This window comes from Oryza glaberrima, chromosome 2 (assembly GCF_000147395.1).
Source record: "Oryza glaberrima chromosome 2, OglaRS2, whole genome shotgun sequence".
Classification (NCBI taxonomy): Eukaryota; Viridiplantae; Streptophyta; class Magnoliopsida; order Poales; family Poaceae; genus Oryza; species Oryza glaberrima.
This window is the reverse complement of record NC_068327.1, coordinates 29,281,121-29,292,646: the sequence shown is the minus strand read 5'-3', so window position 1 is coordinate 29,292,646 and position 11,526 is coordinate 29,281,121. Positions and strand designations below refer to the sequence as shown.

Sequence of the window (11,526 nt, the reverse complement as noted above, 5' to 3'; positions counted from 1 at the left end):
CACCACCAAAATTGCGACGACTTCCACCTCACATATGCGTCGCCACTTCCCTGCTGTAAACCAGACCACCACTGAGCATCTATGTCCTAATGTCAAGCCAAAGCCTACAACTACTTAGCTGGAATGTGAGGGGGGCTTAACTCCCCGGCAAAGTGTACTGCACTAAACGAGCTAATCGTAGAGACATCTTGCAACCTCGTCTGCATCCAAGAAACCAAACTAAGAGCAGTTGATGACCAGCTAGCCCGTTTCTTGGGAGCTTACAGGCTAGACAGTTACGCTTTCAAACCGTCCAGGGGCACTAGGGGAGGCATCCTACTTCTGTGGAACAGCACGGCGATCTCGGTGCACAGCACTCGCATAGGTCGTTACTCGTTGACAGCGAATATAACTGTCCTACGCTGCGGAACAAGCTTCATGCTCACCACGGTCTACGGCCCAACGCGTCACAGAGAAAATGACTCCTTCCTCCGTCACATAAGGAGTTTAAAGCCGCCCCCGGGAAACAAATGGCTTCTCCTAGGAGATTTCAACTTGATTTATCGGGCACGAGATAAAAACAACAACAACCTAAATTTATGCCGAATGAGTCGCTTCAGAGCTGCACTCAACCGCTGCGAGCTAAAGGAGATCCACCTCCAAAACAGGAAATTCACGTGGAGCAATGAAAGACGACGACCAACCCTCATGAGACTTGATAGGTTCTTTTGCAATGAGGAATGGGACCTATCTTTCGACCGCCACATCCTACACGCTCTTTCAACAGGACCCTCCGATCACTGCCCGTTGTTGCTCACCGACCCATCCTGCCCACGTAAGCCGCGGCCTTTCAAATTCGAGAATTTCTGGATAAAGTTACCTGGTTTCAAGGAGGTCGTAGAGCAAACTTGGGGGAAACCGTCGAATCACACCGAGCCTATGCACCGGCTTGCGTATAAACTACGGGATACGGCCAAAGAACTAAAACAGTGGGCGAGAACCACGTGCTCTCAGACTAAGCTGAAATACCATATGGCCCTAGATGTCATCCTACGACTGGATGTGGCCCAGGAACAATGTACCCTTTCGCCGGAGGAAGGGAACCTAAGAGAAGCCCTGAAAAGGAGAGTTTTGGGTTTAGCGGTGATTGAAAGAGCGAGAAAGAGACAAGCGTCACGAATAACGAACATAAGAGCAGGCGACGCAAACACCAAGTTTTTCCACCTCAAAGTAAACTCCAGAAGAAGGGAGAATCATATACATCGCCTCCGCAAACAAAACGTGTGGGCAGTGACGCCCGAAGAAAAAAGCCAAGCGATTTTCGACCACTTTTCCCTCTTCATGGGGAGGCCGCAAGAAAGACAACTAGATCTAAACTGGCAATCCCTAGGGCTAGAGACAACGGATTTAAATTCGCTCAATGAACCTTTCACCGTGGATGAAATCAAGAGAGCAATTTGTCACATGCCGACAGACAAAGCACCTGGCCCTGATGGTTTTACCGGGTGTTTCTTCAAAGCATGCTGGGAAACCATAAAAAACGACGTCACGACAGCTTTCAACGCCATCTACAATTATCGGTGCAATCATCTAAACCTCCTCAACTCGGCAAGCGTCGTCCTCATCCCAAAAAAAGATGGTGCAGAACAAGTCTCCGATTTCAGGCCTAAGCCTTATACACGGATTTGCAAAAATCTTCTCAAAATTACTGGCCCTTCGGCTGCAACCTCTCATGCACAAACTTGTTTCAACAAGCCAAAGCACTTTCATTCGGGGAAGGAGCATACATGATAATTTCCTATATGTCAGAAGTATGGTGAGGAAGTACCACTGAACCAGGCGGCCGATGCTTCTATTCAAGCTGGATATCTCAAAGGCTTTCGATTCAGTACGATGGGACTACCTCCTAACACTTCTTCAACATCAAGGCTTCCCCCAGCGTTTTTGTGACTGGGTTTCGGCTCTGTTCGCAACTTCCAGCTCCAAGATACTCCTAAACGGAATACCGGGTACCAAAATAATTCATGGGCAAGGCCTAAGACAAGGAGACCCCCTATCCCCGCTACTCTTCATCTTAGCAATTGACCCACTTCAAAGACTACTTAGCAAAGTGACAGAACTCAAGCTACTAAGCAAGCTACGAGGAAAGTCTGTGACACTACGTACTTCCCTCTACGCGGATGACGCAACAGTCTTTATTAAACCAGGAAAATCCGAAGTGCAGAATTTCACTGCTATTCTACATCGCTTTGGCCTCGCAACCGGCCTACGTGCAAATATAGAAAAAACACAAGTGGTGGCCATCAAATGTGAAAACGTGGACTTGGATGAGGTGCTTCAAAACACCCCGGCAACAAGAGCTTCCCTACCTATGAAATATCTTGGACTTCCCCTAACAACGGGCAGATTGCGCAAGGCAGACCTATAGCCGTTGTTTGACAAATCGGCTGGAAAAATGGCAGCTTGGCGAGGTAGAAACTTGGGACTCGCCGGACGAACTACACTAGTCAAATCAGTGCTATCATCACAGCCGGTCTACCTTCTTATTGCGCTAAAGGTCTCCAAGGAATCAATGGAGACGCTTGACAAGCAAAGAAAGAGCTTCCTCTGGGCAGGATCGGAAAAGCTAACGGGAGGAAAATGTAAAGTAAATTGGAAAAGAACCTGCTCACCGACTGTCTATGGTGGTCTGGGCATTCTGAATTTAGAAAACTTTGCTAGAGCGTTGCGGATCATATGGCTGTGGCAAGAGTGGAAAGCTCCGGAGAGAACCTGGATCGGCCGGGACAACCCATGTGACAACACAGAGAAAACTCTTTTTGCGGCGGCAACGACAATAACTGTGGGAGACGGGGAAACGGCTAGCTTCTGGAACTCAGCTTGGATGCAAGGGCGGCGGCCAAGGGATGTGATGCCACTTGTATATGCAATATCCAAAAGAAAGAACAGAAGCCTCAAAGAAGGCGTCACAGATAACGTCTAGGTACAAGACCTAAATTTCTCCTCCCCAGATGCAATAACAGTTGAGCTGCTGGACCAAATAGTGACTCTGTGGTCGATAATCCAAAGCGTGCAGCTCAGTCCAGACGTGACAGATGAAATCACTTGGAAGTTCACCAATCATGGGGAGTATACAACAAGCTCCGCCTATAAGATGCAGTTTCTCGGATCCATCAATGCAAACTACGACGCAATCATCTAGAAACCATGGGCACCAAACAAATGTAAAATTTTCGCATGGTTGGCCATCCAAAACAGAGTCTGGACGGCTGACAGGCTGACTACACGTGGATGGCCGAACAACACTTTCTGCCCGCTCTGTAGACATACCCGGGAAACAGTATTCCACCTCCTAGTAGACTGCAGATACTCTAGGAGGATTTGGGAGAATCTGGCTTGCTGGACGTCGCAAGAGCACATCAAACCAGGCAATTGGGCTCAACCTGCGTCGCTCCAAGACTGGTGGACTGCAATAGCAACACACCCAGGGACACCGAGAAAAGGAAATCGCACCCTTCTGTTGCTAGTGACATGGGAGATTTGGAAAGAGAGAAATCAAAGAATTTTCCAGCGCAACGAACTCTCCATACTATCGCTCTGCGCAAAGATAAAGGAGGAGGCCAAGACCTGGACTCTAGCCGGCGCGAAAAGGCTATCTGAGATAATCCCTTAATCTATTTAATTTTTTCTCCTTTCCCCTTGTAAATTTGCAAAGTTTTTAGCTTTGTACAGTTTTTTTCCCCCACAATATTCAATGAAATGGGCACAGTCTAGTGCCGATTCGTTCAAAAAAAAAAGAACCCTTTCATCCGAGGGAGATGTCAGAACACCACCATAAGAACCTCAAAAGTGTGAAGATCATTGGTTTCTGCTCTGCGAAGAGCATGATTGAACTTACATGCCATATTCTTCAGAATACATCATCACTTGAGTGCCTTACGCTAGATACAACTGATGGAGCTACTAGGTGCTGTGTCACAGAATATGATAAATGCTTATCAATGGACAATGATATTCTCACGGAAGCTCATGAAGCACGGTGCGCTGTCGCAGAATATGGTAAATGCATATCAATGGACAGGGATGTTATCCTGGACGCTCATAAATCACTCTTGGCTAGTATAACATATGTTGAGGGGAAAGTTCCCCCCACAGTCAAGTTAAATGTCGTGGAGCCTTGCAGCCGGTGCCATGCAGTTGAATTATAGATGTCTTCGTCATACATGTAGCCTTGCAGCACTCGCTGGCTCGGTGCGTTCCCGCTCACTACCTTTCGGCTTTCGTTTTTCGGCGCTTGGCCTGTTTACGACTTTGGGGATAAAAAAACCATCCAGCCGCGTACCATCCGCCACTGCTGGTTCCTGCGCTACACCGCGCTTTTTGTTACCGTACCAGACGCCTCCGCCGTGATCCCTGACCTCCGCCGCTCGGTAGCACGAGTGCCGTTTGGCCGTACCAATCACCGGTGAGCAATGAACATTTCCTCCATGCGCACAGTGCAGTAAACAATGGGAGTATTCTGTTATATTCATTCATGCAGAGAATTGAGTTGACTCCCTGAGTTTGTGGCGACTACGTGCTGGATCAAGCAGCACATGTTCGTGCACGTTGGCGCGACGCAGCTAGCAACAGATAGCACATCCCAAATTAATCCACCGTCCCTTAACTCCCAAAAGTTGATGAAAACATCAGCAGAGCACTCATCTTGCCCTCTCTCGCAAAACGGTCGAAATGAAGCACAACAACCTGCTCGTCCGGAGAGCGGCTTCCACCACCGGGCTTCTCCTCATCCTCCTCCTCCTTGTCGCCTTCACCGTCTGCAACTACTCCTCGCTGAAGCTGAGCACACGCCAGTACATCGATGGCACGTCGGCGAGATCGTCGTCGACCCGTGCAAGCTACGCCAGCGGCGGCGGAGGAGGCGCGGCGTGCGACGTCGCGAGGGGGGAGTGGGTGCCCGACCCGGCGGCGCCGTACTACACCAACGAGACGTGCCCGCTGATCGACAGCCGGCAGGACTGCATGAAGTACGGCAAGCCTGGGCTGGAGTCCATCCTCCGGTGGCGGTGGCGTCCCCACGGCTGCGACCTCCCCCGCTTCGACGCCGCCGCCTTCCTCCGCCTCGTGCGCGGCAAGTCTATGGCCTTCGTCGGCGACTCCGTCGCGCGCAACCACATGCAGTCGCTCATGTGCCTCCTCTCCAAGGTACGCGCGTTTGTACACTCGCCGCCGTCGACGTTGCACGTAACGGCGCGCGTTTCGGTGCTTGACACATCGTCGCCGCGCAGGTGGAGTTCCCGACGGAGATCGAGGCCAAGGACTGCATCCACTGCACGCGCAAGTACCACTACCGCGCGCACAACTTCACCGTGTGCGTGTTCTGGGCGCCGTTCCTGGTGCGGTGGAACCTGACGCGCGCCGGCGCGCTGCAGTTCATGGACCCGCACAACGTGTTCCTCGACGAGGCCGACCCGGAGTGGTCGCGCGGCGTCGCCGGCTACGACTACGTCGTGCTCAACGGCGCCAAGTGGTTCACCCGCCCCACCATCCTCTACGAGGGAGGCCGCCTCGTCGGGTGCAACAACGACTGTCACGGCGGCGATCCCAACGCCACCGCCGCCACGGCGCCGCCGGAGTACGCGGTGCGCGCGTCGTTCCGGACCGCGCTCCGCGCACTGCGCGAGCACCCCGTGTTCCGCGGCACGGTGATCGTCCGCACGGTGGCGCCGCCGCACTACGAGAACGGCAAGTGGTACGACGGCGGGAACTGCCTGAGGACGCGGCCCATGCGGAGCGACGAGACGGGCCTCCCGGAGACGGAGGCCGCGTTCCACGCCGCGCAGGTGGAGGAGTTCCGCGCCGCGGCGGCGGCGGCGGCGGGTGGGAGGTTCTTGCTGATGGACGTCAGCGGGATGATGCAGATGCGCGGCGACGGGCACCCTGGGCAGTACGGCCACTGGCCGCACGAGAAGGTCGGCTTCGGCATCGACTGCGTCCACTGGTGCTTGCCTGGCCCCGTCGACGCCTGGAACGAGCTGCTGCTCCACTTGCTCCGTGGTTAGGCAACTGAGCATGATACATCTACTTAGTCTTAGTTTTCTCTTCCTTCGCATTGTATTGTACAAGTGGCATGCATTTGGAATTTTGGATGCGAATTGATGTCACACCGCATTTGATGTTTTACTGAGGTACAAAAAGTTCGATTGAGACATCCTGCAACAGAACGCAAAAGAAGCTTTCTTCGGTAAAAAGAAATGCCAATTTTCTCAGTTGAAACGGAAACTCTTTTAATCACTCGATTGGACGTCCACTCGTTCCGGTTGAAACGCCAATATCATCTCATCTCATAAAAGAAGATTAATTGAGCTCTCTAGTTCACTGCTGATAGCATGTGTGCACTGGATGCGATTTTCTCCTGGTTTACAGAATGTGCTCAGTTGGCCTCCTGACAGCATAAACAAAAACCATAGTATCACGTCGAAGTCAACCCAGTGTGCTTGGACGGATTATCAATTCTGAAGGGATGATCAGATCCAAGATGTAGAATTAAGCTGAGCAGGCAGCATCTTGGACATTAATTGCAGCAGAACTGGAATACTGCATCTCGTTTAAAAGTTATTCATAAAAAGAACTTCAGATAGCTGTTAACTGAATATCTTTACATTCTGATTTTTTTTTGACGTAAGTACATTCTGAATTCTAACATATGATATACAGAGTATCTGTTTAGAATCCATTGAGGAGGGCCCCCATCGAGATGTTTGCTGAACTGCTAAGCTCAAAGCACTTTAAGTAAGCACTTCTTATGTTATAGAAAGGACATTACGATTAACTATGATATCTGCAGTGTCTGCTCAGCTCCTGATCACGATCTGGACATTTGGTTCCATTTCTGGAGTTGTTACCACAAGGCAGGTATCATGGCGTACACGTTCCACGTCGTTGAGTTCCCAGTTTTGTGCCTCCAGACGCCAATGGCAATGTCGGTTACTCGGTTGGACTTTGGAGAATTGAAGTTTGGAGTCATGGATCTCCACTCCACATGGTCACCATGCATAAATCACGAGACAGAAAATAGGAGTATTCATTTAAATCAAGTCAACAAGATTAACAGTTTGACATAGTTTCCATTTTTCTTTTAGAAGAAAAGGAAGCTTGACCTAATGTCCCTCATAAAATAGGAGTGTCAACGACCCCAGTGTTTGTTTGGAACAATGTGCATCTGCCCTCTCTCTCTCTCTGTTTTTTTTTCAAAAGGCAAACAAACTTAAATCGATCAATTGAGTTTAGCAAGTGCAATATCACTTTAGGAAAAAAAATCAATCTTGCATGCCAGAAATCATATACAAGTACTTTTTAGGACAATTTGGCTTCAGTTTAGGTCAAGCTACAAAGACATGATGAAAACAGAATTCGTCAATCCTGCAAGTGGAACTTGAAGACAATGGTCATGTAAATATTCGTGAACTTTGGATGGAGATTTACTAATAGGATTGCTATATGAATAATTGTATCTCTTCCCTTTTTTTTGTTGGTGGGTCTTAAATTTATCTTTTCTTTATTATTTGTTAGATATTACTCAATTCGTCACATTGTAAGTGCAGTTGTGGATCTCCGTATCCAACGTTTGACCGTCTGTTTTATTTGAATTTTTTAATGATTGGTAGTTTTATTGTAATTAGATGATAAAACATGAAAAGTACTTTATGTGTTACTTATTTTTTTTAATTTTTTCATACAATTTTCAGATAAGACGGAGAGCCAAATATTGGACACAGAAACCCACAACTGCACTTAAATGGGACGAAGGTAGTATCATATTTGGCTTTATGTCAGGGACGATGTAACAAGGGGTTGTAGCTTCTATTGAAACAAAGTCTTGTTTCTATCTATCATCTAAAAAAAATCAATCTATTAGCCTTTCTCAATTTACAGAACAGTACAGTTTTCCAGATTTCACATAAATGATCTTCCAGGTATAATGCACCAATTGCATTCCACAAGCAGCACTTTGAAATTTTGGCAGAGCAATTGAACTCATGATCTACTTGAACGAGTATATACTAGTACTATTGATCAACCAGCATGTGGAACAGCAGCTCGCTCCACAGGTCAATCGGCCCCGGCAAGCACCAATGCAGGCAATCCACAACGAAGCTGCCCTCCACGCTGCCGCCCGGCGGGTGCCCGTACCGGCTCGGGTGCCCGTCCGGCCGCAGGTCCATCGCCTCGGTGATGTCCAGCAGCCGCAGCTCGCCGCCGTTCCTCCTCACCGCCGCCTCCGCCTCCCTGACCGCGTCGACCTGCGGCACGAGCAGATCGCATCAACATTTTCTGTTGCTAAATCGGAGAGTTCGATAGGAATCTTGGAAAATGCAAAAGGGTGTGTTGAGGTTCTTGTCACCTGCACGGCGAGGTACTCGGCCTCGACGGCGCCCAGGGCGCGCTCGTCGCGCCGGAACGGGCGGGTGCGGACGCAGTCGCCGCCGGTGTTCCACTCGCCGTTCTCGAAGTGCGCGGGGGTGACCGACCGGAGGATCGCCTTGCCTCGGAACGTCCCCGGCGCCGCGGCGAGCGCGCCGAGCGCCGTGCGGAACGCGGCGCGCACGGCGCGGGGCACGGCGATCTCGGTCGCGTTGGTGACGGGGGCGGCGCCGTTGCGGCCGACGGCGCGCCCGCCCTCGTAGTACACCGACGGGCGGAGGAACCAGTTGGTGTCCGAGAGGACGACGTAGTCGAACTCGGCGACGTGCGCCGCCCACCGGGCGTCCGCCGTGTCGAGGTGGAGGTCCCACAAGCCGAGCGTCGCGTTCGCTAGGTTGGCCTTGACCAGGAAGGGCGACCAGAAGAGCGAAGCCGTGAAGCCATGGCTGTCGTACCGGAAGTCTCGCCGGACCGCCCTCCCCGTCACGTCGATCTCCGGAGCCGCGCCGACGAGCTCCACCGGCTGCGCCACCTGCGACACACTCATAACCAAGCGGCCTCCATGTCATCACCAACAGATCGAGCAGAGAGAAGCCAAGACTGATCTACGCACCTTGGACAAGAGACACAGCAAAGACTTGAAGTGGTTCCTGGCGAGCGAGTCGCCGACGAACGCCATGGATTTGCCCCTCATGGCCTCCAAGAACCTCGCGGCGTCGAAGCGGGGGAGCTCGCACCCGTCCGGCTTCCACCTCCAGCTCACGTACTCGAGGCTCGGCTTGCCGAACTTCATGCAGTTCTGGTGGTCGTCGATGAACGGGCACGTCAGGTTCGTGTAGTACGGCGCCTCGCCGTCCGGCACCCACTCGCCCCGCGTAAGGTTGCACTTACTCACGGTGGCCGGAGACGGCGACGACGACGACGACGACGATGACGAGGCGGCGTCAATGTTCGGGTAGCGATCAGCGAAGGTGAAGTCATAGAGCGAGATGAGCCCGACCACTAGGAGGAGAGCGATCGGCGCAGCGATGGCAGCCGATCGCTTGGGAAGAGGTAGGTTGTTCTTCTGCGATTTCATGATGAAATCAGAGCGAGGAGATGTGCTCTTGGGAGAGGAGAAATGGAGGGTGCAGAGTAGTATGGTTTACTCTTCGCTTTAGCTTGTTGGTGGCGTCGTGGCGGTGGAGGTCAAAATCTGCATTGCACGACTAACGGAGACATTACAGTACTCCATAAGAGCAAGGTCAATAGTACAGCCCGCTGCCAGCTTCAATTACCTCTATATTATTTTATAGCTAGTATTAAAATTAACTAGTACAATTAATAGGCTACTATGTTGACTGAACGTTATCATTTAAACAATTAATTATTCATGCACATATCAATCATATAGGATTAAGAGTGAACACTATCCCTGTGACCATTTGAACAAGCCATCAGACACCAGAAAATTCGGACCGTGGGGAGTGGGGAGCGGAAGGGAAAACGCACACGGGATCAGGTAGGGTTGGTGCGGGCCCACAAAAGCTATTTCCTATCGCCCGTGCTGGCTGCTTGCGAGTGATATGCGCGTGAGAAACCGTGCTACCGCCGGCGACAGATTAGTCGCTCGCTTTATTCTTTCTCCTTGATTCTCTTCCTTCCACGTAAGATTTTGCTGATGTGTATCTTTTTGGGGCCTGTTGAGTCATTCTACTGTACCTGCTCTAATTACTGATTAGTTTGGTAACAGAAGCCCTACCGCTGCAAACTGCCGGATGATTGGCAGGTTGCAGAGATGTTTAGGACCTCAAAACTGTTCACGCTACCGTGTTCGATTCAGAATCTGATGTCGCTTTCAGAATCATACCATCATATTTTTCTTTTGTGCACAACTTGATTCAAGTCAAATTCAGTTTGCTGGACAACGTGCAAACCTGTGTCCCGACAATCCGAGTTAGTACATTCCTACGCATGATCGCTGTCGAAACCAGGGCACCCTGCAGGCTGCAGCCTGCAGGGAGTAGTTTGAGACAAAAGCAATCGAATTTTCAGCGGTCAGAGATAAAAACACAATAGTAAGGTTGGTGAATAGGATCTGCTTCGTAGCTTCCTTGGTTTCCACGTTCGCAGAATGCAGAGTACTAGTAAAAACTGGAGTTTGTTTGCTCCGAAATTTATCCCCCCCCCCCCCCCCCCCCCCCCCCAAACCAAACTCTGTTTTTACTATCCGATTAAGTTTCTGATTATATTCGATCTGAATAATCTACCAAACACGATCAGAAAGACATGATCATTTCATTTGCAGAACAAAATTCACACAACCTCTGATCTAGAGACAAGGAAAGGAATAGATAGCAGAAACACAGGGCGCAGTGCCAAATTCAGTTTGCTACGCGACGTGCAAACTGGGTCCCAAAAGTCTGGTTTACATTCCTACGCATCATCGCCGTGGAAACTGGAAAACAAGGGGGCCCTGCACTCTGCAGGAGCTCAATCGTTTCAGAATTCAGACCATAGTAACCAACAAAATAAATGGGATTTCCAGCGATCAAAGATAAACAAAATAGAGTCAGTGAATTGGATCTCCTCCGTAGCTTCCTCGAGAGTTTCCACAGCTTGCAGAATGGAGGGCACTTGTCAAAGCTAAACCTTGGTTGTTCCAAAGTTCAGCTTGATGTCTGGGCTCTTTCTCTGCTTGAAATATCCGGTTACATTTGCAGATCATATTCAATCAGGATGAAGAATGAACTCACCAGACATGATCGTTCCATTTGCAGAACAAAATCTACACAGCTTCTGATCTACAGACAAGGAAAGGAACAGGCAGCAGAATCACTAGGTGATCACTGATCAGTAGTGCCGGCTGTTTTTCCGCATGGCGCAGCAGGCGAGGGAGTAGGCGAACATGCATATGAGGATCGCGAGCGGTACGTGACACACTGATAGCTTTTTCGATAAGTGGTGCTTGTATTGCTACTGATAAATGAATGAGTGAGTTCAGCATATTCAGAAATGGATGCAAATGCATGTAAATTCCTTAGGTAAAACCTCGTAAATTAAGAAACTCATTTTGCAACATACAATCTTCCATAATGAAAAGAAGGTATATTTATTTTCCTTTTTTTTTTAGAAAAGAGCAAA

At 50.0% G+C, this 11,526-nt stretch overlaps 2 protein-coding genes across 2 annotated transcripts; one reads left to right on the top strand and one right to left on the bottom strand.

Moving 5' to 3' along the window:
- The first annotated feature begins 4,567 nt into the window (after positions 1–4,567).
- On the top strand, positions 4,568–6,222 carry LOC127763835 (protein trichome birefringence-like 19). Its single transcript, XM_052288633.1, has 2 exons — positions 4,568–5,184; positions 5,268–6,222. The coding sequence occupies exons 1-2, from the start codon at positions 4,711–4,713 to the stop codon at positions 6,039–6,041; spliced, it is 1,248 nt and encodes a 415-aa protein (XP_052144593.1). The 5' UTR covers positions 4,568–4,710; the 3' UTR covers positions 6,042–6,222.
- A 1,556-nt stretch (positions 6,223–7,778) lies between these two features.
- LOC127761800 (protein trichome birefringence-like 19) lies at positions 7,779–9,620 on the bottom strand. Its single transcript, XM_052286131.1, has 3 exons — positions 9,017–9,620; positions 8,384–8,935; positions 7,779–8,282 (listed from the first exon to the last, which is right to left on the bottom strand). The coding sequence occupies exons 1-3, from the start codon at positions 9,479–9,481 to the stop codon at positions 8,049–8,051; spliced, it is 1,251 nt and encodes a 416-aa protein (XP_052142091.1). The 5' UTR covers positions 9,482–9,620; the 3' UTR covers positions 7,779–8,048.
- Positions 9,621–11,526: the final 1,906 nt, after the last annotated feature.